This window comes from Rhinatrema bivittatum, chromosome 6 (assembly GCF_901001135.1).
Source record: "Rhinatrema bivittatum chromosome 6, aRhiBiv1.1, whole genome shotgun sequence".
Taxonomy (NCBI): Eukaryota; Metazoa; Chordata; class Amphibia; order Gymnophiona; family Rhinatrematidae; genus Rhinatrema; species Rhinatrema bivittatum.
This window is the reverse complement of record NC_042620.1, coordinates 285,288,004-285,311,715: the sequence shown is the minus strand read 5'-3', so window position 1 is coordinate 285,311,715 and position 23,712 is coordinate 285,288,004. Positions and strand designations below refer to the sequence as shown.

The following is a 23,712-nucleotide window of genomic DNA, read 5'->3' as shown; positions in this document are numbered from 1 at the left end:
AAACCAACAACAACTGCTATTGGAGCCTGAAAAGGACAACTATGCGAAGGGCTTAACCTTAGAGGTGCTGCTGAAGGTATTTGCGAGATTAGAAGCTGCAGTTTTTGATCAAGTCTGAAGAGTGGATTAAATTATGTAAAAATGTTACCTCGTTTCTAACAATTCAATGAGTTAGAAGAGAGAGAGGAAACCTTAGCATCTATCTGGAATGTTTTGGTTAAAGACAGGATAACCCTATGATGAAAGGTTGAGAATATGGAGAATCTGTTAAAACATATAAATTTGCTTCACTGCTAAAGCATAGCCATGACACAGACTAAATGTAAGCCCGATTCTACCACTTATATGAATGTAATTAGTTATCTAATTCCTCCCCTCTGCTTTTCCAGTTCCCAGTTGTACTCCCTTGTTTTATTGTAACTTTTTTCTCCTTCTAGTTATTGTTTAATGTGGACTGTTATTGTTAAGATCTTTGTTCCCTGTAAACCGATTTGATTTGTATCACACAAGTCGGTATAAAAAAAAAGCTTTAAATAAATAAATACAATTTGGTAAATTGTTTTACAATTGTGACTATATTGAGGAAGATTTCTAAAAATTACTTGAAAGAAATTTCTTTCAAGTATTATGGATGCTGTACTCTCCCTGTTACTTAGGGCATATTATTTACTATCTAAATCTTGTTCTAGAAAGGATATTAAAGAAGGTATTAAATCCTCAATTAATTTGGCTGAAGGGGAATATTTCTTTGGATCTTGTATCCACATTTCTTTAAAATACCACTTCACTTGTTTCATTTATTTTGGAATCTATTCAGGATCGCATTCTTAAACTGTTTTTCTCTAAACGTTATTACAGAAACTCAGTTGAGGGGATGGGAAGTTCTGGAACTTTGTCATGAGCTCCTAGCAATGGGGGCCTCTTTATCTTTGAATTATCCTTGTAAATGCTGTAAGAGCTGTATAGGACCAGAACTCCTCTCTCTTTTTTGATCCTCCCAACTATCCGATTTCTTGAAAGGTCAAAAGCATCAACCGTTGGAAGCTATTTCCTCAGATTCCTTGTGGAAGATGCATAGCTCTGTTTTTTTTCAGTACCTTTGTCTATCGGATGTCTTTGGATTTCTATCTGCCTTTTTCTTTGACTTTCAAGTGGGACTGGTCAGCCTGAATTTCAGGCTGGGCTTTTTGCCTTTATTGAGATTCTACAGTTGTTGTTTATTGCATTGTTCTTGATTGGATCTTTTTTTAAGCTCTTATTCTGCAAGTAACAAAAGAGCATGTAATAATATGTGTTATGAGATTACATCTCCTGTCATGTAATACATTGTTTAGGGTGCAATTTTGTTTCTTATTGTAACCATAAACTTTATATTTTAAAAGTTAGAAAAATATTCTTAAGAAACAATCTTTTTAAATCAAGTTGTGCCGAAATAGCCCAAATCAAGGAGGAAGTTTGGTCTGATGATTGGAGCACTGATTAAACTATCAAGATATGTTTTAGGACACTGAAGGCATGCATGTGCCCTGCCAGGTAACTCAAGCAGGAGCAGGAAGCCTGAAATGTAGAGTCAAATGAATCTTGGGAACAGCAGTGCAGGAAGGCTTGCACAGCATCAGTTCCATGATTCAGCAGGAAAGGTGCTGAATCATGGAAGTCCTTACAAAAACCTGCTACTCAGAGAAGGCAGACAGAGAAAAAGAGAGGCAGGACTCCAGAAGAGCAGACTGGGACCAGTCGGGGTGGGTGTTTCCCTCCTAGTTGAAACTGTTTGTTTCAGGCTGGTCTGGTTTTGTTGGGAATCTAGAAAACCAGAGCCATTTGGGTTAAAATGAGACTTGTGGCAAGAGCTAAGAACTGTTAATGTTTGAGAGAAGTTGTTTTAAACTGAAGAAATAATAATTATCTTGCATATGAAATTGTAGGATCCAAATTCAAAGGGCACCGCAAGAGACTGGCCCTCATAGACATACATTCAGAACTACTCTCTAGCATGGACTCATCTTAGGCAAGCCAGTTTCTCTTGTTCTCTGTCTGCTTATCCAACTGTAACTAGGCTCTAACAATACTGGTTCTTTGCCTTTTTTGGAAATTGTTGTGTAGTCTTGGTGCCAGAAACAGGCTGCAAGGTCATCCATTCCAGCGGTGTCTGCATGTCTCTTAATATTCTAACGTAAACATGCTGCAATCCTGTTTCCAGAAAGTGCTTTATAAATCCAAATGACTGTACTAGTCTGATTGCATCCTTCATACACTTGAAATCTCTGAACAGATTTCAAATTGGTTGTGCTTTGAGAAGCTTGACAATTTGCTCTTACCATGGATATGCCTTCTCTTGATCATATCTGATGTGAGGAAATCTTGTCAGGCATGTGCGCGTAACTCTATCACAGTAGCCACCTGGCAAGTAGAAGGGACTGTGCATGCCACTCCTGATTTCTTAGCTATAGTTTCAGCAGGTTTTCATAATTGCAAACCCCCAGAAGTTTTTGCAGGAGGAAGTGAAAAATAAAGATTCATCCATTTCACATGACCTGGACCTATTTTAGGCTGAAATCTGAACTTTCTCCAATTTGTTCATGGCTTATTTTACAATGCTACTTCTAAATATCTGAAACATTTCTTACGTACCTGTTCTTGGGCTATCAATACAGTCTTCTCTCTCTGAGCCATGAGAATTCCTGTGACATGGTTCTTCCTCATGCTTAATCCTTAACAAAATGTCAGGTTTGACTCCTGGATAGTCTATTAAATGAAAAACACTCATTGTTATGGCGGAGCACCACAAGTTACAGTGCACTCTGTTTCATGTGGAGAACTGATGCTTAAACTTTCACCTATTGCTGCACAAGTGATGTCACAAATATGAAGCATAGCAGAAAAGAGCAACACAGTATTGAGATATTAAGCGCTTACATAATGCTTTAAAAACAAAAGCACAATAAGTGACAGAGAATCAGGGGAAAAAGACAAAACTGCATGCCACAGGGTCATGTAAGACTGTGGCTTCTCCACTTGCTTCAGAAAGATAACTGTACCCTTCGTGTGGCCTGTTCAACATTCCAGAAGTAGACACAGCAAGCAGTAATTCACAGTTTCCTCCGGTGCCAATCAAAACTGGATACCGGTACGTCTTATGTTTTCGTCTTCATTGAGCTTCTGTCCTCAGATTCCCCATAATTATGGGGAGCAGCCCTGGGTGCACAACAGTTGCACACAACTTCACAGACTGCGCAACTGACTGGTTCCATGGGTTAGGGTTTTACAGAGTGCATGATACATTCGTGAATTATTCTTGTCATTTTGCATCATGCCTCCATGCAAGGAGCTTAACTAAGCATTTGTCTAAAAAGCTGCACACTGTATTCATGAGAAGGAAGGAAAAAAAAATGGTGGATTTTTAGTCTGTTTTTGAAAAACACAAGGGACAGAGCAGAACAGACATGGGGCATAAAGGAAAAGCCCCTTTACTGACTAAGGGATAAAATGGAATGGAAAGGACTGGTGAAGACCTGAAGTTGCACGTGGGGCTGCAGTAAGAACTTGAAGGTAGTATGGGGAGACCAGAGTGATGACTCACTGATATTTTAGGATATGGTTTAAACTGGAAACAGATGTGACGTGTAAAACAATGCAGTTTCTGAAACAGCAGGGCAGAGCAAAATTTTATGCTGCTAACTAGGAGCCTAGCACAATGGTTCTCAGTTCTGGTCCTCATGGGCCCCAAAACTGGTTTGTTTTTCAGGAGTTACCAAAATATGTACATTAATCTGGATTCCAGATCATGCATATACAAATATTTCATGACTACTCAGTGAGACTACCCTGAAAACAGCACTGTTCAGAGGCCACCCATACACAGTCCGTATCATGAATTAATTTGAGAGGAAAGCAGGGGGAGTTAAGATGAGGCAAGTTTACAAGATAATAGGAAACATAGTAAATCAGGCCAGGATATTGCAAGGACTTACACTAAGCTCCCTGCATTGATAAGAGATGAAGAGACAAATAGGGGAGAGACTGTGGAGCTGATGGCTGTGGGTTCATGCAAGAGAGGAAATATGAGCAGAGAAAGAGAAAAGAGAATAAGAGAGGCTTCTCTTATTACACGTGAACGGCAGGGAAATGTACAGAAAGAGGTGGGAAAAAAGGGAAGAACAGAAATGGATGAAGTAAATATTTATTTCTTTAAAAGGTTCTTATATACCGCATATACACATATTGGTGGATCTAAGCGGTTTACAATTAACATACATAAAATCAATAAAATAATCAGTTAATATACATAAGTCAGTAAAGTAAGATAAAAACAAACAAAGAATAACAGAGGTACAACTTAAATCACTTCAAATACTTAGTTTGAGGAAAGGAGTACAAGATGATAGCGAAACAGGTGGAAATGCACTACCCCATGCTGACATAGCATCCGGTCAGCTTCCTCAGGAGGAAGAGCGCGCAAGTGTTTTCTACTCGCCTGATCCTGCTCCTCTTTTCTGCAAGAACCCTGTGGACACTGCTACCTACTAATTTACTGAGGTGTGGAAGGGAGGGCTGGTGGCAGTGCGGGTTCGTAATTTTACATTCTTTGAGCTTTACTATGCTTATTTTTAATTTAATCCTTTTTATTGAGTTTATGAAACAGTACAACGACATAATGAACAGTAATGGGCATTTTTTTTATCCATTACTTACTATAATCTAGTAATTTTTTCTGTTTACTAATGCAGATCCAAGCGGTGTTTTCTTTCCTCAAGTTTATAGTGAGAAACTCCATCATAGAGATCTATTTTCAAAACCGCATGCGGTTAAATAGGAATTTCTGCATGTAAATTGTTAAGAGAATTGCCTTCCCTCAAGGTGACTAAAAGTTCACCTGTTTTTAGTTGCAGCAAGAGGAGGCATTCCTGAGGGCATCTTTAGGTCAGAAGGGGAAAATAGCATGCAAAGATTTAATTTGCAACTCTACGTGGGTTATTTTTCATTAAAAAAAAAAAAAAAACAACCCACATACAAAGGAGGTGAAAATGCCCTGTGGGTACTTTATCTGTGTATCTAGTTTCAAAATGAAAAAATGCGCCTGTGCTTTCCTTCTGAAAACCAGTGGAAAGCCCAGGAGGTAAACTGTACCTGTTGACTTCGTCCCAATGTGGCCACGTCAAAAACTGGCCCACATAATCAGAATGCCACAGTGCAGTCAACCAACTCCCACTTATCTGTGCCTTTTCCTCAAACAAGTAATAAAAGCCAGCCTTGTAAACAAAGGTTCTCAGGAATATCAGTTCTTGTCCAAGGTGAAGTTATCTTTGACTTTATCCATGGAAGGTACTGGGAGGTTTATTACTGGTTTTGGAATATGGGTGCTCTTGTATTCTGTGGACACTAAATTACTCCTTTTGTTTCTTCCAAGTATAAAAGAATTCAAATTTCTTTGGGCAGAGAAAAAAAAAAAAGGGACCCAAGGATCAAGACCTATGAAAGAAAGAGTAGGATGAAGGAACAATCAGGTGGATATTTGAAAGAATGGGGGTAGTAAGGCTGATTAAGACTTAAAGCAGCATTTTAGCCTAACCAAATCAGTTGAAGCCCTGATGATTGCCAGTGCTGCTCACAGGTTCCAAATCTGTGCTAGCACAACCCCTTTTTGAGCCCAACTAATCCACTGCTAGCTAGGCTGAAATGTTCCTCCTTGAGCGTATAACGCTAAAATAACTACAGTACCTGAATGTAATCTGCTTTGAAGCACTGAAAAAAAAAAAAAAAAGGTGCAAAAAGCAGAATATAAATCTAAATAAATAAAAATAAATAGATAATATAAAATGCTATATACTCTTCAAATAAGGGAACAATTTTTAAACTACATTTTTAATCAAACAATCTCAATTTCTTATCTTCAAAATCAGAACTAGAAGGATAGCTAGCACGACTGGCACTGGTTAGTGTATGGAAAGAGCAGTTCCCCCTCACCTGTACTGGGATCATTCGTGCCATGTCTGCCCTCGGCGTCCTCATTCTGGAAGGGTGGCTTTTCCTCACCTTTGATCCTGAGCAAAACCTCAGTATTCAGAATTCTGTAGCCTGCAATTTATATTTTAAAAAGACAAAATGTGTTGTGTTACAGAACTGCAGTTGCTAGAGTCTGACAAACTGTCCCCTAGGTTACTCAGTCTGTTGGCAATAACTCTGCCTTCGCTGCAGATAGGCAGAAACCTCGCACAAATGCAGCTTTGCAGCTGATAAAGCCTTCCTTCAAGCAGGGCTTCCCAAATTAGTGGGTCCTCTGAAAGGGTTCTGAGACAAAGCCCATTTTGGTCTCTGAATCCCAGGAAAAAAAAAAGAAAAGCAGGGCACAACTGCAATGCTACAGTGGTGAAACATTTTATTGGAGTCACAAGTGGAGAAATTACTTACCTGATAATTTTGTTTTCCTTAGTGTAGACAGATGGACTCAGGACCAGTGGGTTATGCTGTCCTGCCAGCAGATGGGAGATGGAACAAGCTGACGTCACAGTATATATACTCCTGTAGTGACCCCAGCCTGTCATTATTCTCTTCAAAAGTAACTGTGGACAAACTAGCAAAAAACTTTATTATAAACAACCAACAAGAAACACTGAACTCATGTAATATTCTAAGTATTTCAATCTAGGGACTGGATGAACACTTACCAGTAATCCCTTGGAATCCAGAACCCCACCGAAGGACATTTGACACACTCATGTGGCCAAGGGCGGGAAGCTGAGTCCATCTGTCTACACTAAGAAAAACAAAATTATCAGGTAAGTAATTTCTCCATTTCCTAGAATGTAAACAGATGGACTCAGGAGCAGTGGAATGAACCAAAGCTACTTCCCAACAGGGCAGGAGGCTGCTCATGGTCCAGTCAACACTGCACTTGCAAAGGCTGTATCCTCCTGGGCCTGCACATTCAGATGATAAAACCTGGAAAAAGTATGTAAGGAGGACCACTTCGCAGCTTGGCAGATATCGACAGGAGACAACAATCTCACCTCCGCCCATAACACTGCCTGAGCCCTAGTGGAATGAGCCCGAACCCGAGAAAGCACCGGCTTCCCAGCATCCACATACACAGCTGTGAGCACCTCCTTAATCCAGCGAGCTACGGTATCCTGCGAAGCTGGAGCACCCTGCTCACTTCCACCATAGAGGACAAACAGGCAATCCGTCTTCCAGAGAGGTTCAGAAACCTCCAGATACCGTACAAGTCTTTTGACATCCAAGGGGCGCAGGAGGTGATACTCCTCCACATCCCTGACCTTATCCAGGGATGGCAAGGAGATGGACCGATTCATTGGGCAAGAAGGATGTAACAGTATGCAGCTGTAATGCCTCTGGAGTCACCCAAAGGAATGGCTCCTAACAAGAAACGCCTGCAGCTCAGAAATTTGACGCGCAGAACACATAGCCACCAGGAACACTGTCTTCAAGATCAACAACTGCAAGGAAAGGCTATGCAGCAGTCAGAATGTAGGACCCACCAAAAAATCCAGCACCAAGTTAAGACTCCACAAGGGAACCTGTAACTCAAGGGAAGTCTCAGATGCTTCATTCCCTTCAAAAAATGGGCCACATCAGGATGAGATGACAAGGAATCACCATTCACCCGGCCTCTGAAACAGGCAAGAGCCACAACCTGTACCTTCAAGGAATTAAGGGCCAATCCTTTATTCAACCCATCCAGCAAAAAATCCAGAATGAGAGGGATCTTAACTGAATGAGAAAGATCACCAGGTTCCTCACACCAGGCCTCAAAAAAACTCTCCAAACCTACACATAAGCTAAGGAAGTAGAGACCTTCCGAGCGCGGAGCAAAGTGGCAATCACCACAGAAGAATAACCAAGATTCAACAGGCGAACCCTCTCAAAGGCTAAACCAAAAGACAGAACCAAGTCGGATCTTCTTGAAACACTGGACCCTGCAGTAATAGATCCACGTGTGGTGGAAGACGAAGGGGAGTCTCCACCAGGAGTCTTCGCAAATCCGCATACCATGGATGCCTGGGCCAGTCTGGCGCCACCAGGAGTATTAGCCCCCTGTGGCCTTCAATTTTACGAATTATCCTGCCCAGCAATGGCCATGGACGAAAGGCAAAACGCAATCTGTCTTCCAGCCAGACCTGTACAACAGCATCAATTCCCAGGGACCACGGATTTCTCCTGCGACTGAAGAGTCGAAGAACCTTTGCATTGCGAGAAGTTGCCAGCAGGTCTAGGAACGGAAGGCCCCAGTGATCCACAATCAGCTGAAATGTCTTGTCTGCTTACACACATTCTCCTGGGTCCAGACTCTCCCTGCTAGGAAAGTCTGCTCTTACGTTGTCTTTTCCTGGAATGTGAGAGGCTGAGATCATCTGTAGATGTCCTTCCGCCCAGTCCATAAGGTGGTCTAGTTCCTCCACCACTTGTTGGCTATTGATGTACGCCACCGTTGTTGCGTTGTCCGACATCATGTGGACCCGCCTGACCCTGCAGCCTGTGGCTAAAGTGCAAACTGGACGTCTTCCAGGCGATTGATGTTCCAGCGGGACTCTTCAGCATTCCAACACCTTAGGGCCATCAGCTCCCAACAGTGAACTCCCCAACCCTGGAGACTCGTATCTGTTGTGAGTACCACAAAGCTCAGGGAGGTCAAGGAGACTCCCTTTCTCAAATGAGCCTCTTGCAACCATCACGGGAGGTGGGAGCAGATTGCCATCAGCAAGTGGAGCAAAACTGGATATTCCTGAGACTGCAGGTTCCAATGAGACAGTAGAGAGTGCTAAAGAGGATGCATATGCACCCTCTCCCACGGCACCACTTCCAGGGTTGCGACCATTAAGCCGAGCACCTGTAGATAGGACCACATCATTGGGCATATAGTGTTCACCAACTGACGCACCTGAGACATCAATTTCTGAATCCAAACCTCCAGCAGGAAAACTTTGTCCTGCCCTGTGTTGAACCACATCCCCAGATACTCCAGCGACTGGGTTGGATGAATACTGCTCTTGGCCAGGTTCCTCATCCAACTGAGCTCCTGCAACAAGGAGATCACCTAGTGTGTCATCAGGCAGCTGTCTTCCTGAAACTTGGCTCAAATCTGCCAGTCTTCCAAGTACAGGTGCACCAGGATCCCTTCTCATTTCAAGGCTATCGCTACCACCACCATAACCTTGGAAAACATTCTAGGGGCGGTGGCTAGACCAAAGAGCATCACCCTAAACTGATAATGGCGTCCCAACATCACAAAACAAAGAAAATAGTGTTTCAAATGGTTGGGAATATGAAGGTAGGCCTTGGACAGATCCAGTAAGGTCAGAAATTCCCCCGACTGCACTGCCATCATCACAGAGCGCAAGGTTTCCATGTGAAAATGAGTCACCTTCAAATGACTATTGATCCTTTTGAGAGCCAGGATGGGCCGAAAGGAACCCTCCTTCTTGGGCACAACCAAATTAATGGACTAGCGCCTTTCTTGCAACACGGGCACCGGAACCACAGCTCTCAGCCCGAGGAACCTTTGAAGCATAAACTCCATTGCCTACTTCTTCTTTGGGGAGTGGCAAGGGGATACCACGAACACATCCCAAGGAATACTGCAAAATTTCAGCGCATATCCTTCTTGTATCACCTCCAGGATCCACTGGTCCAATATGATCTCAACCCACCTCTGATAAAAGAGCGAGGCATCCCTCTGTCTCTTGTTCCCGAAGGTGGGTCGGCAAATCTTTATTGGGCAGCTTAGGAAGGTCCACCCCCTACCCCCCCCCCCCCCCCCCCCCCCGAGTCAACTCCCCCTCCCTCTCTTAGGCTGTCTGGGACGAAAAGACTGACACCTACCAAAAGGACGAGTCCTCTGAAAGGTCGACCCCCTGTAGGGACTAAACCACTTGGAACCCCATAGACAACCCCTCATGCCAAAGGGGTGCTGAAATTGCTTCTTATCCTCCGGCAACCGAGGAACCGGAGATTTGCCCCACTTACTGGCCAGTTTCTCCAACTCGCTCCCAAACAAGAGCAAACCTTTTAAGAACTCCCTCCCAACTCGCTCCCAAACAAGAGCAAACCTTTTAAGAACTTCAGATTAGACTTCAGATTAAAGCACCGTTCTTAAGTTTGTAACTTGTACACTCTACGGTAAAATTACTTTACTGGCCTTTTCTTCTTTCCAGCTTGTTGCAAGCTTCCAAGTTCCCGCCCCCTGTTGATTGTAACTTTGACTTATTCCTGCTTTGGTTATCTTTCGTTTACGTGAATTTGTTACTCTAGTTTTTTCCCTTTGTTAAACTGTAAACCGATCCGATATGGTAATCTACTATGAAGGTCGGTATATAAAATTGTTAAATAAATAAAATAAATAAATAACATCTTTGTACGATTAGCTTTGGAGGCTGTGTCAGCTGACCAGTTTCGCAACCAGAGTTGACACCTGGTACGGACACCTGGTACGGATCAAATTGCAGCCTGTGTCTGCTAGAAAGGCAGCAGTGGGTTCCATGACCGCTCTGGAATTCCCTCCAGAATCATCAACCTCCTAAGAGAGAAGCAGACAATATTGTGCCACTATGGTGTAACAGGAAGCGATCTATAAATTCATTGCCACTGCCTCAAAGGCTTGCGTAAGGATGGCCTCAATCTTCCTATCATGCACATCCTTCAAGGCCGCTCCTCCCTCTATGGGGATAGTCGTCAGCTTAGAGACAACAAATACCAGTGCACCCACTTTGGGAAAACACAAATGCTCTCACAGCCAGATCCAGGGGGTACTAGCCTTCCAATATCCAATCCCCTTTAAAATTTGCCTCTGGGGTGTCCCATTCAAGATCAGTTCCTGAATGGCATCCATCACAGGGAAAAAACAGGAGGCTTTACGCAAAGAAACCAAAGTGGGAGTCTTCTTTGGCTCCGACATGGCATCCAAACCAGGAACAACCAGCTGTTTCAAAGTCTGGGAAACCAGGGCTGGCAGTTCATCTCTATGAAAGAACCGCAACATAGTTCGATACAATTTCAGTCCTGGAGGAATTTCCCCATCTTCCAAGGAATCAGGATCTGCCTCATCATCAGTGCCATCTGGGTTCCTATCGGGAATACCTGCAGGGAACCGAGGCGAGCTCCTGCACCTTAGCATAGGACTGGAAGAGGGAGAAGCCACCGGCTGAGGATCCAACCTGATAGGATTGGGTGAAGTAGAAGACTGCGCCTGAAAAAAAGCTTGTAAGCCTTGAAAAAATTTCACCCAAGAAAAAGCAGCTGGATCCAGACCAAGCCCATAAGTAAATGGGGCAGGGCCCACAGAACTGCCTTCTTCCTGCGGAAGAGCCAGTCAAGGGAGAGCCAAGGTCCGGCATCCCTCCAGCCAAGGCCACAACCAATCCATCATCAGAATGGGAGGAGCCAGGCTTTGCAAAATCTGAGGAAGACAACTCTCCCTGAGTGTCCGAACAGCACTGGCACATTAGAAGACTGGTCAGGCTGAGAAGCCCTAATATGGCAGGCAACACAAAGAGAAAGGTGCTTAGGCTTCTTGTTTACTGACACCATAGCACTGGTAAACGTTTCTGAACAGCTCGTGCTCAAAATGTTTATGCACACAAAAAAATAAGCACCGGAGAAGCGCAGCAAGGCACACACACAACTTGTGCGCCAAGTGAAAATGTTCAAACAGTTCAAAGGTTGCGCGCATAAATGCGTGCCCAAAACTGAGCGCACAATGTGTGTGCAGAGTCGAAGCACTTCGCACATCGATGGCCTGTAGACGGCAGCAAAGCACACATAGGAGCATGCGAAATCTCCGTGGTCTACCACATGGCATGCAAACAAAATGTCTAGCTGCAGGGCCTAGCTGCCAGGCCTCAACCCGCCAGGCTGCTCCATTCCCCAACCCTACCAGGAGCAGGAACGAACAGTGGGACAGCGCGCCAAGCACAGAGACCAGAGGAAGTCCTAAAAACCCCTCTGTCTCTGATTCTAAAGGTACAACTTTTTTTTTTAACCTTACCTGAGCTCAACGCTTACCGGCTGAGTACAGAGACGATCTCCAGCTATGGGGGGAGAGGGCATCTGCCGTCACTGCCGCGCTCGGCATCCTGCACCTGCTGCCTTTCAGCTGAACTAGCAGCTAAGTCCACACCGGGAAACCCAGCTACTGGACCAAGGCACACACCTGAGCGACCATGGAAATCACCTCAGGAATTCTCAACTGGGGGAGGGACCTTTTGGTATCATTGCAGGAGAGCTGGGCTTTCTTTTCCTTAAGTCAAATTTCTCCTTCTAAAAAACATGAAGCAATCCCCATAAGGAGATGCACGTCCTCCATCTGTTGTAGACGGGGAATACTGGTAGGATGAGGTCACTGCAGGACTGACATCAGCTTGCTCAGTCTACATTTGCTGGCAGGGAAGCATAACTTACTGATCCTGAGTCCGTCTACACAATAGAAAAACAACATAAAATACAGTATTTCCTAAGTTGCCCAGTAATGTCACAGCTTGGAAAGTGCTGCCCAGAGATTTCTTGTGACCTCTTTCATTACTGGCATAGCAGTGATAAAACAAGGCTAGGATGAAAAAAAAAATGTGGCTTGGAAAGGCAAAGGGAACAAACTTTACAGTCCAGTCAGAATCAAAGATAAATGACAGTTTTGAGCAATCTACTTTAAAGGCCCCACATATAAAAGCAGAAAAATGTAAAGGCCAGCATAGTCTCCAAAGTAGCTTAGGAATGTTCTGTGAAAATCTCTTCATTCCAACCCCAAGAACGTACCTAAGCTTCCAGTTCTAAACCTGCAATAGTGAGGAAGGAGCCAGATGAAAAGTTTCCCTAAATGTCCTAGCTACCCCACCCCTGCCCAAGCCAGAATAAAATGCTCATGTTTCAGATGTCCCACAGTTCATGCAAAGTAAAACAGAGAAAATGAGTCATTACCTAGTGAGATCAGGGCTGCATGGATCTCCTTCATCACATTCCTGTACAGCTCCTTCTGCCATTCTTCTAACAGCTGCCACTCCTCCTCCGAGAAATAGACGGCGACATCATGGAATGTGACCGATGCCTGAAAAGGCAAGAGGGACATGTTCAGGTACCCCTCCTGCCATTTATGTATGTAATCATAGGTCAAAATGTAACTAGGAACACAGCAGTGTGTCTAACGGTTATTAGATGGCACCGAAAGCACTTGGGGGCAAATGTATCAAAGTTTTGTTTCAGGATCTAAAACTACTCTAATTTTACTAATGAGAAAAACTGGAGCAATTTTTGTATAGAACATTTATATCTGCCCCTTAGCTGTCTATTGCAGTCTAAAAGCAAATGGGGTGAATTGTCTCCCTATGTTCTGTGCACAAAAAGTAACCTGCTAAAGAAGAGTGCAATACCTAGATGAAATTTCGGCTCCCTCTGTTTCGCACTTTTCATACCTTTTTCCCTGCTACTAGAGAGCTACTGTGAGAATGTTGAGGAACATAGTAGCAGAACAAGAACTGCTATCAAAAGCATCACTCTCTCCCTGTTTCTTTCATATTCTGTCAAAACCAAGTACAAAGGCATCTCTGGCAGCATTTGTTTAAATCATAAAACAAAGTGCAATATTAATGAATAAGTGCAATATCCATCTTCTGAGATGCATGAGAGAAACATAGAAACATAGAAATGACGGCAGAAGAAGACCAAACGGCCCATCCAGTCTGCCCAGCAAGACTTCATGTGGGAGCCCAGAATTGTAAGGGCACTAGTAATACAAGCAAGGACCTAAGGCAGGGGTCGGGAACCCATGGCTCACGAGCCAGATATGGCTCTTTTGATGGCTGCATCTGGCTCGCAGACAAATCTACTAAATCAGTGTGTCGCCATACTTTCCAGTCCCCCGCTGACCCAGCTGCAACCCGGTCCTCCTCCGCCCGGGCTTAAAATGCTGTCAGCCCGGGCGGAACGCGGCAGAATAGCTGGAGTCGGCGGCACCGGCATGCTCTCTTCTTCCCACCCCCCCCCCCCCCCCCCCAGAAGAGGAAGTGGTGAGCACGGGTGCGTGCGCGGGAAGAAGAGACCACGCTAGTGTGGTCAGCGTCGGTCCGACGAAAAGAAGACTGTGCAGCGCGGCTCGGAGGAAAATAAAGAAGAGCTTCAACCACGGCCGATGGGACTCCTCCTCCGCGAGGGCTGAAAAAGAAGGAGGTTAGCGTTGGGAGGAGGCTGCTGCTGCCACAAGTTCCCGGGGTGGGGGAGAGAGAAAGTGAATGAGCGAGCAAGCATGTGTGTTTGAGATCCTGTGTGTGTGAGTGAGAGATTGCATGTATGTGAATGATTGAGAGCCTGTATATGTGAAAGAGAGAATGTCTGTGATTGAGAGCCTGCCTGTGAGAGAGAGAGCATGAATGTAAGTTTACGATTGGGAACCTGTATGTGTAAGTTTGTGACTAAAAACCTGTTTGTGTGAAAGAGTATGTGTGTATGATTGAGATCCTTTGTGTGTGAGAGAGATCATGTGTATGTATGATTAAGAGCCTGTGTCTGTGTGTGATTGAGAGCTGGTTTAGGTGATGGAGCATGTGAGTTAGTTTCTTACCTGATAATTTTCGTTCCTTTAGTACCACGGATCAGTCCAGACACCTGGGTTGTGACTCCGCACCAGCAGATGGAGACAGAGCAAGACCTGTCGGGCTCCCTACATATAGTAAGGCGCCACCCACAGCCCCTCAGTCTTACGTATTGTCAAAGCAAATTGAACTGTCAGACTAACTAACTACACGGTTCTTTAGAAACCAATTCAAACTACCCCCAGCTGGAACAGAACCGTCAGACTCAAGGGCGAACGGTACAAGACCAACTTCCACAAGATAAAACATGAATCCAACCGAGTGGACTCTCCGTTACTTCAGTGCATACCCGGGCGGGAGCCTGGACTGATCCATGGTACTACAGGAATGAAAATTATCAGGTAAGAAACTAATTTTCCTTTCCCTGTACGTACCCAGATCAGTCCAGACACCTGGGATGTACCAGAGCTAATTACCGAGGGTGGGACCAGAGAGTCCCGCTCGGAGTACTCTCTCTCTACAAAAACCCCCTGAATCAGTAGCCCGGACATCAAGACGGTAATGTCTAGTAAAGGTATGTAACAACTTCCACGTCACCGACCTGCAAATTTCCTGCGGGGACACCTGAGAGGCTTCCGCCCAGACAAACAGGTGATCTGAGACCCGAAAGGATTCGTAACCTCCAGGTAACGGAGAAGAATTCTGCGGACACCAAGTGTTCTCAAGTCGTTTGTCCCCTTCCATAGACGATCAACGCCCGGAAAGGCCAGAAGCTCGATAGGCTGGTTCAAATGAAACGCCGACACCCCCTTCAGGAGAAAGGAAGGAACCGTCCTCAAGGAAACCCCTGAAACCGAGATCCTTAAAAACTGCACCATGCAAGACAGAGCCTGTAGCTCGGAAACTCGTCTCGGCGACGCGATAGCAATGAGGAAAACAGTCTCTAAAGTAAGATCCTTTAGGATTGCCCGTTTCAAAAGTTCAAACGGCACCGCACACAGAGCGGAAAGAATCCAATTTAGGTTCCAAGACGTACAAGGATGTCGCACCGACGGGCGCAGATGTTTAGCTCCCCGAAGGAAACGCACCACATCCGGGTGGAGTGCCAAGGACATTCCTTTATTTATTTAACAGTTTTTTATACCGACCTTCATAGTAAATAACCATATCGGATCGGTTTACATTTAACAGAGGGTATAACTGAAGGAACAATTCAGGTAAACAATAAATAACCATAGATAGGAATAAGTCAAAGTTACAATCAACGGGAGTCAAGAACTTGGAAGCTTAAAAACAAGCTGGAAGGAAGATAAAGGCAAGTATTAATTATGAAAGATACGATAGAGAGAACGGGGTTAAAGCTTGAAAGTGCTTTAACCTGGAGGTACCAGAGTCCAACATTCCTTGCACCTTACCTCTGAGGCAACCGAGCGCCGCTACCCGGACTCTAAGGGTACTACAGGACAGCCCTTTCGATAGACCCTCCTGAAGAAAGGCAAGGACCTCGGGCACGGACGACACAATAGGGCTCACCTTGCGAGAAACGCACCAGTCCTCAAATACCGCCCAAACCCGAACGTAGGCTAAGGACGTAGACTGTTTCCTAGCTCTCAACAAAGTGGGAACCACCACATCCGAATGTCCCGTGTCCCTTAGACATCTCCTTTCAAACCAAGCCGCGAGACAAAAGTGATCCGCATCCTCCAAACAGACGGGCCCTTGACGGAGGCGTGTCGTGTCCCCGTGAACCGAAGAGGAGGTACTGCTGCTAGCTGTAGAAGATCTGCGAACCAAGGCCGTCGATGCCACTCTGGGGCTACCAGAATCACCTCTGCCGAGTGTAACACTATTCGCCGAAGCATCGTGCCTATCAGGGGCCAAGGAGGGAACACATATAGCAACACGTCTCTAGGCCAGGGAAGCATCAGCGCATCGACACCTTCTGCCCCTCGCTCGCTCCGCCGGCTGAAGACCGCGGAGCCTTTGCATTCTGAGTGGTGGCCACCAGGTCCATGTGTGGCTTGCAAATGAGACGATAGGTCACGTCCGGCAACTCCCACTCTCCTGGGTCCAGACGACGGCGGCTGAGGACGTCCGCTTGGACATTGTCGCTTCCGGCGATGTGAGACGCCGCAATGTTGCTGAGATTTTGTTCCGCCCAGCACAACAAGCGGCGAGCCTCCTCCGCCACTAGCTGACTCCTTGTTCCGCCTTGGCGATTGATGTAGGCCACTGTGGTGGCATTGTCCGATAGGACCCGGACCGCCTTCCCCCGAATCAACGGGCTGAAGGCTTGTAGCGCTAGCATCACTGCCCTGGTCTCCAAGCGATTGATGGACCATTGGGACTGCCTCCTGGACCGCTGTCCCTGCACAGAGCGTCCCAGACAGACCTCTCCCCACCCAGAGAGACTGGCGTCTGTCCTGACCCCTGTCCAATTGGCATGAGCAGTGACACCCCGCAGGTGAGATGATCGGAGAGAGGCCACCACTGTGGGCTAGACCTGGCCTGGTCCATGAGCGGAAGCGGGAGATGAAAATCTTCCGACGCCGGTTTCCAACGGGAGAGTAAAGCTGATTGCAACGGTCGCAGATGAGCAAAAGCCCCGGGAATCAAGGCTAGTTGATGCCATGGAGCCCAAGACCATCAGGTAATCGCACACCTGCGGACAACGCAGAGACAACAGGCGCCTCACTTGACTCTGTAGCTTGCCCACTCTCTCCTGGAACAGGGAGACCCTGCCCCTCATCGTGTCGAACAGCGCCCCCAGTTACTCCAACCTCTGGGAGGGATCCAGACGGCTCTTGGCTAGATTAATCAACCGCCTTTCGACACGCGAGTTCGGAATTGGCCCGGATGAACCACTCGTCCAAGTACGGGTGTACCAGAAAACCCTCCCTCCGGAGCCGAGCTGCAACCACCACCATGACCTTGGTGAAGGTGCGCGGGGCTGTAGCGAGACCGAATGGGAGAGCTCTGCCCTGAAAACTGTTTGCCCAGGATACAGAACCTGAGGAATCTGTGATGGGACGGCTGGATTCCGATATGCAGGTACGCCTCCGTTAGATCTAGTGACGCTAGAAAACTCACCTGGTCGAACCGAGGTCACCACCGACCGAATAGTTTCCATCTTGAAGCATGGAATGTGAAGGCACTGGTTGACCCCCTCCAAGGATTGGTCTGAACGTGCCCTCCTTCTGCGGTACTACGAAGTAGATGGAGTACCGCCTCCGTCTTTGCTGGCTCAGTGGCACGGGAGCAATGGTGCCTAGGTCTTCCAGCCGTCGGAGGGTGGTTCTTACCGCTGAGCGCTTTACCAACCCCTTGCAAGGGGACACGAGAAACTTGTTGGCCGGAGTTCGTGCAAAAACCAAAACGTAACCTTGACTTATCACGCTTAGGACCCACTGGTCCGATATTATCTTGGTCCATTCCTCGAAGAACAGTGCTAACCTGGCTCTCACGTTTGGCACGACTTCCGGAGGCTGCCGCGAGGAATGGGCCCTCCTCGATTCATTAGGTAGACTTAGGCCCTGGTCCCAAGGTGGGGCCACCTTGTCTTCTGACCGCTACCCTCGAAAGGACTGAGACCATGAGGCTGGCCTAGATGAACCGGAGCGGTAGGAGGCCCCGGCCGATCTCTGCGGACGCTGACGTCTAGACCCCCGAAAAACGGTTCCTAGAAGTGAAGGAGGTCCGCGTCCTGGGCCTGTCCTCCGGTAACTTGAAAGCCTTGTTCACTCCGAACGACTGCATCAAGTCGTCTAGCTGTTTGCCAAACAATAATTTCCCTTTAAACAGCAACGATCCCAGGTGGGCCTTGGACGACCCATCAGCCGCCCAATTCCGAAGCCAGAGGAGACGACGCACGGATACCGCCGACACCATGGTCCTAGCCGACGTCCGCAGCCAGTTATACAGAGCATTTGCGCTGTAAGCGAGCACCGCCTCCAGGTGATCTGCCTGCGTCGATTCCTCCTCCGAGAGACCTTCAATTCGCCTGGAGCCTCTGAGCCCCGAGCAGCCCGGCCCGTAGGGCAAAAATACTACAAATAGCCGGCCGACCTCCCAGGGCCGAGACCTCGACAACCTTTTTAAGCTGCACCTCCAGCTTTCCATCCTGAATATCTTTTAGGGCCGTGGCTCCTGTGATGGGTATCGTGGACCTCTTCGATACCGCCGATACTGCTACGTTCACCCTCGGAAGGCGAAGGAGTTCCAGCGTCTCCTCCAGTAGCGGGTACAACTTGTCCATGGCCTTACTTACTTTCAGGCCCAGCTCCGGGGAATCCCATTCCCTGAATAGGATGTCTGACGCTGAGAAGTGGAACGGAAAAGCTACCGTCGGACCAGTCAGGCCCAACAACACCGGGTCCATTTTGGCCCCCGGCCAGGACTCAACCGGTGGAGCGTCCACCCCGAGCTCCCTGAGAATGGCCGGAATGAGGGGCGCCAGTTCGTCTCTCCGGAACAGGCGGACGACCTTCGGATCCTCACCATCCGCCGCCTGCGCCCCCTTGCCGGCGCCCGGCTGAACTGGGCCTTCTCCGCCGGGGACGTCGGTCCCTCCTGGGACCCCTGCGTCCGGCTCCCCCTCCTCCGAGGAGGTAGACTCCGTGTCCGAGTTTTGCGGGATCCCCCGCAGCGGCCGCTTCTCCCTAGGCATGTCTTGGCGGGACCTATCCCTAGCCGTCTGCTTCCGGGGCTGTGAGCGACCCTCCACAGCCCTTGATGCCTTCCGAGTCTCTTTTTTTTTTTTTTGATCTTCTGTATTTCATAATTTCTTTTTTTTTTTTTTTTTTTTTTAAACAGAGCGAAGTCCGATGAAAATGAGGCCTCTGTGTCAGAAGAAGCCTCCTCCATACTCCGTTCCTCTGGCGAACCGGACCCCCCCCCGGGGCTTCCTCCCCGGGGCTCGTTGAGGGGAAAGCACGGGAGGCTGGCCGCCATTACCGGCCGCCTTCCGCGTGGCCTCCCTGATGCCTTCCAAAATGGCCGCCGTTCCCGCGCTGAGAGGGAACGGCTCAGCCCTGCTGCCCTCACTATGTCTGGCGCGCGGCGGCGATCATTCCGTCCGAGAGCGGCCCCCCCGATGGACCTCTGACGATCCTTCACCGCCCGAAAAGCAAGTTGCACAAAACCCCTCGCGGCTCGGCACGCGCACGGCAAACCGTCCCCCTCGGCATGCGCGGTCCTCGGCGCCGCCAGAAGAGAGAAGCAAGAGATACAACAGAAAAACTCAGGGACCACTCACCGCAGCCACCCGACCCCTTCCCGCATAGCAGACGGACGAGAGAGTCGGCGCGGCTAGAAAGAAAGACCGAAATAAAACTTTTTTTTTTTTTTACTTAACAGCACTGGCCAGGGTCCTGAATCTTCTGCTCCCCGCAGGGGTGAGTGAACCGGGCTCCCCGGTGTCACCCCCGACGCTGCTGCCAGAACCAGGCCGGGTCCTCGACCCTCAGCAGCGGCCTCAACCAGGGGGGGATGGTCCCCTCAAAACCTGCAACCCCCCTGGGAGGCTTCCACACCAAGGGAGACTCTTCTTTCTTCTTCTTCAGTACTTTTACCTCTTCTCTTTCCTTTTCCTTTTTTTTTTTTTTACACTCTACCATATCCCTGACTAACTATCTCTACCCAGGGATCCCAGAGGCTGTGGGTGACCCTGCACCATCTGCTGGAGACAGAGTAAGACTGAGGGGCTGTGGGTGGCGCCTTACTATATGTAGGGAGCCCGACAGGTCTTGCTCTGTCTCCATCTGCTGGTGCGGAGTCACAACCCAGGTGTCTGGACTGATCCGGGTACGTACAGGGAAATGCGTATTTATGTACTTGCATAAAACAATTCTGCATATACATGCAATTCTTTTTTTTTTTCAGATGCATTGTGTGTTGGTGTCAATGAAAATAAAGAAATGCAAAACTAATTTTGAAAGAACCTGCCATGTCTGTCACCGGGAAGAAATACCTGCAATAATACATATTAGCATGGAAGTACACTGGTAAAAAAAATGTCAGAACAGCAGCTGTCCAGGCTATACCACTTACTTAGGCAGTAATGGTTATCCTTCAGTTTTCATAAATGTTAACCCATGCTCCCCCCCATTATATTTTCAATAAAATAAAATTAGAAATGCCATATGAAGAAAGGATATCGGACATTGCTCCACCACACCACGCAGAGAGACCTGGTCATATTTCCAGCTCAGGTCCTCTGCTCCCTGGGTTGGCTAGGGTGGCAGCATTCATAGCCCCTGATGGGGATGGGAAGGATTTGTAGACATCATGGAGTGTGGCTGGATTTAGGGTCCATGGCTGCAGGATTCTGGAAGGAGCCCTGATGCATGGCCCCCAACCGAGGACTGTCGCAGCAATGACAGGACTAATGTACGTTGGGAGGGGAAAGAAAATCACTGGGGGCTTGCGAATGAAGGCTCGTGGTGGCAGATCCCAGCTATGTTTCCAATGAAGCTGGAAGCCTAAAGGAGCAAGAGGAAGTTACCAGGTGAAATAAAGAAGCAGCAGGTTATAAGCAATGGCACATAATCCAGTTGAAAGGTGACATATTGGATCTCACAGAGGTCTGCTGCTAAATACGTTTATTGATTGAGTTCCATGCAGAACTACTGGAGGATAAATTCTGGAACGCACACACAACTGGGGTAAAATCGGACCCTGAAAACAAAAGTATTAGGGGAATCTCATAAGGCTACTTTTTTTTCTTCTGGAAAATAGGATAAAAATAATCAAGTATGTGTTCAAGTAGGTGGCCAATTTTGAAGAAATCTGTGATAACTGAAGCAACGGTATATAAACAGCTTGAAGTGTTAGATCATTAGGGACTTTCGATATCAGTTTTTTAATTTTATTTTTCCCAGGAATTTCTCATAGTAACATAGTGAAAGACAGCAGGCAGAAACCAATATGGTCCAACTGGTATGCTTAGCCAGTTGGTTTTTTTTTTTGGGTAGTAGAAACTACCACTCTATGCAGACTACCCCCAAGCCTACAGCAGCAACTGCCCCAAGATGTAATATCTATTTATTTAGAAATCTATTATCTTGCACTATCTGAAATTCTAGGCAGGTTACGATATACACGCAAAATCTAATTAAAAACATAAAACCAGATAAAAAGAAAATCAGTTAAAAGAAAAGAAAAGAAAAAAAAGTTACACCATTTCTTCATTTCCATTCTTTAGATATCTGGGATCATCTGTGTTTATCCCATGCCTTTTTCAACAAAAATGGGAAAAGACAGTGGAAATAAGATGACTAATTTTTTTTCCACTCGTTTTCTCCGGTTGTTGTTCATTATTATAAATGGTGATAAATCCCTGGGGAATATAACATGAAAACTGAAAATGAAGGTCCTTATAGATCATCAATAATTTGGCTTTACAGCTAATTACAGTTCTGAGACCTTATTGCTGGCCATAGAGGTTATGATGCTAGGGAAGGGCTTCTATTAATATTTCTGGACATTTTGTCAGCTTTTAACACACTTAATCATGAGTTACTACTAACATGCTTGTATGATTTGGGAATTTGCGGAATAGTATCGTCCTGGTTTAAAACTTATTTTTTTACGAAGGGTCACCAGAGGTGTCTTCATTTTGAGGTCCCATAGGGACCTGCTCATTGTGTTATTCAACATCTATCTAAGATCTATCTGTAGTTTATTTATTTATTTATTTATTTAGGGTTTTTATATACCGGCATTCGAGAACGCAGTCCCATCCTGCTGGTTCACATTAAAACAAGTGTGCATCGTAAACAAAACTAAAACAATGGTGCGGAAAAAGGCAGTTACAAATAACAGGGAGATTAGAACTTGGCAGAGAGAGAAGAGAAAGGACAGGTTATTAATTCAAACATGTAACGATAGTGTAAAATAATATAAAATTCAAACAAGAAGGTTAGTCATGGTGTATGTGAAGGTAAGGATTGGCGTGGAAGGTAGATCAGTTTGAGTCCGGGAATGCTTGTGTGAATATCCATGTCTTTAGTCTTTTTTTGAAGGTTGAGATGCATGTTTCAAGTCTGAGGTTTGAAGGGATAGAGTTCCATAACGGTGGAATGGCTGTAGAGAATGCCCGATCTCTTAGTGTGATGTGTCTGGTAGATTTGGACGGTGGTACCTGTAGCGATCCTTTGTATGCATCTCTTGTTGGTCTTGTTGAATTATGTAGTTGGAGAGGGATCTGTATGTCGATGGGAGCCAGTAGGTGGATATTTTTGTATGTGGTAAGGATGGCCTTGTAAATAATTCTAAAGTGTATAGGTAACCAATGGAGGCTCTTTAGGATGGGGGTTATGTGATCCCTTCTCCTGGAGTTTGTCAGTATTCGTGCAGCTGTATTTTGTACCATCTGAAGCGGTTTAGTATAAGAAGCGGGAAGACCAAGTAGGATGGTGTTACAATAGTCTAATTTTGAAAAAATGATTGCTTGCAGGATGGTTCTGAAATCTTGGGCATGGAAAAGAGGTCTAATTCTTTTCAGCACCTGTAGTTGGTAGAAACAGTCTTTGGTTGTTTTGTTAATGGTGGCTTTGAAATTCAGGCGATTGTCAATTAGGAATATGTAGTATAGTGATGGATGTGATGAAATGTAGTGATGAAATGTAGTATAGTGATGGATCTTGGTGTCAACTACTGAATCTGCTGATAATCAGTTTGCTATTCCTCTCTCAAATTTGACAGATGATGCACTTAGAGAAGCAATTAAATGCACGACTGCAATTCAGCATTGGCTGTTCCTGGATAAGTTAAAATTAAATCTTAATAAGACAGAAATGCTATTTCTTTACAGGTTTCTGGGCCTGAATGTCCCTGAATTTATTCAGCTGAGCGAATAAATTCCCAATCTCGGCTCAAGTCTCTAACCTAGGTGTTATATTTGATAGTGATACTACTGTGTCACTTAAACCACAAGCAAATAATTGGAATTAGAGGGGTGCATAAATTAAAAGAGATTGCAGAGATTAAAGCTACTTTTAAGCATAAAGTTTTTTTTTTGTTTTTTTTTTAACAATATTGCAAATTCTTCTCATTTTGAGCCTAAATTGGTGCAATGCAGTATGTACTGGCTTGGTCCAAAAAAACAAAGTGGAAAACGGTCGAGTGTAGCCACAAATATGGAAACAGACAGACAATCTGGGTTAATTATAGTAAATACTTT

The 23,712-nt window shown here is 46.0% G+C and overlaps 1 protein-coding gene across 2 annotated transcripts in view; it reads right to left on the bottom strand.

Moving 5' to 3' along the window:
• The window catches only part of LOC115094355 (zinc finger protein 211-like), a 64,641-nt gene that overhangs the window by 34,127 nt on the left and 6,802 nt on the right, over positions 1-23,712 (bottom strand). For both annotated transcript variants that reach the window (XM_029607327.1, XM_029607326.1), the window contains exons 3-5: positions 12,925-13,051; positions 5,965-6,075; positions 2,632-2,745 (exon numbers count right to left, since the gene is read on the bottom strand). In XM_029607327.1, coding sequence (XP_029463187.1) covers positions 2,632-2,745; positions 5,965-6,075; positions 12,925-13,051 — 352 coding nt within the window. The remainder of the gene's footprint in view (positions 1-2,631; positions 2,746-5,964; positions 6,076-12,924; positions 13,052-23,712) is intronic.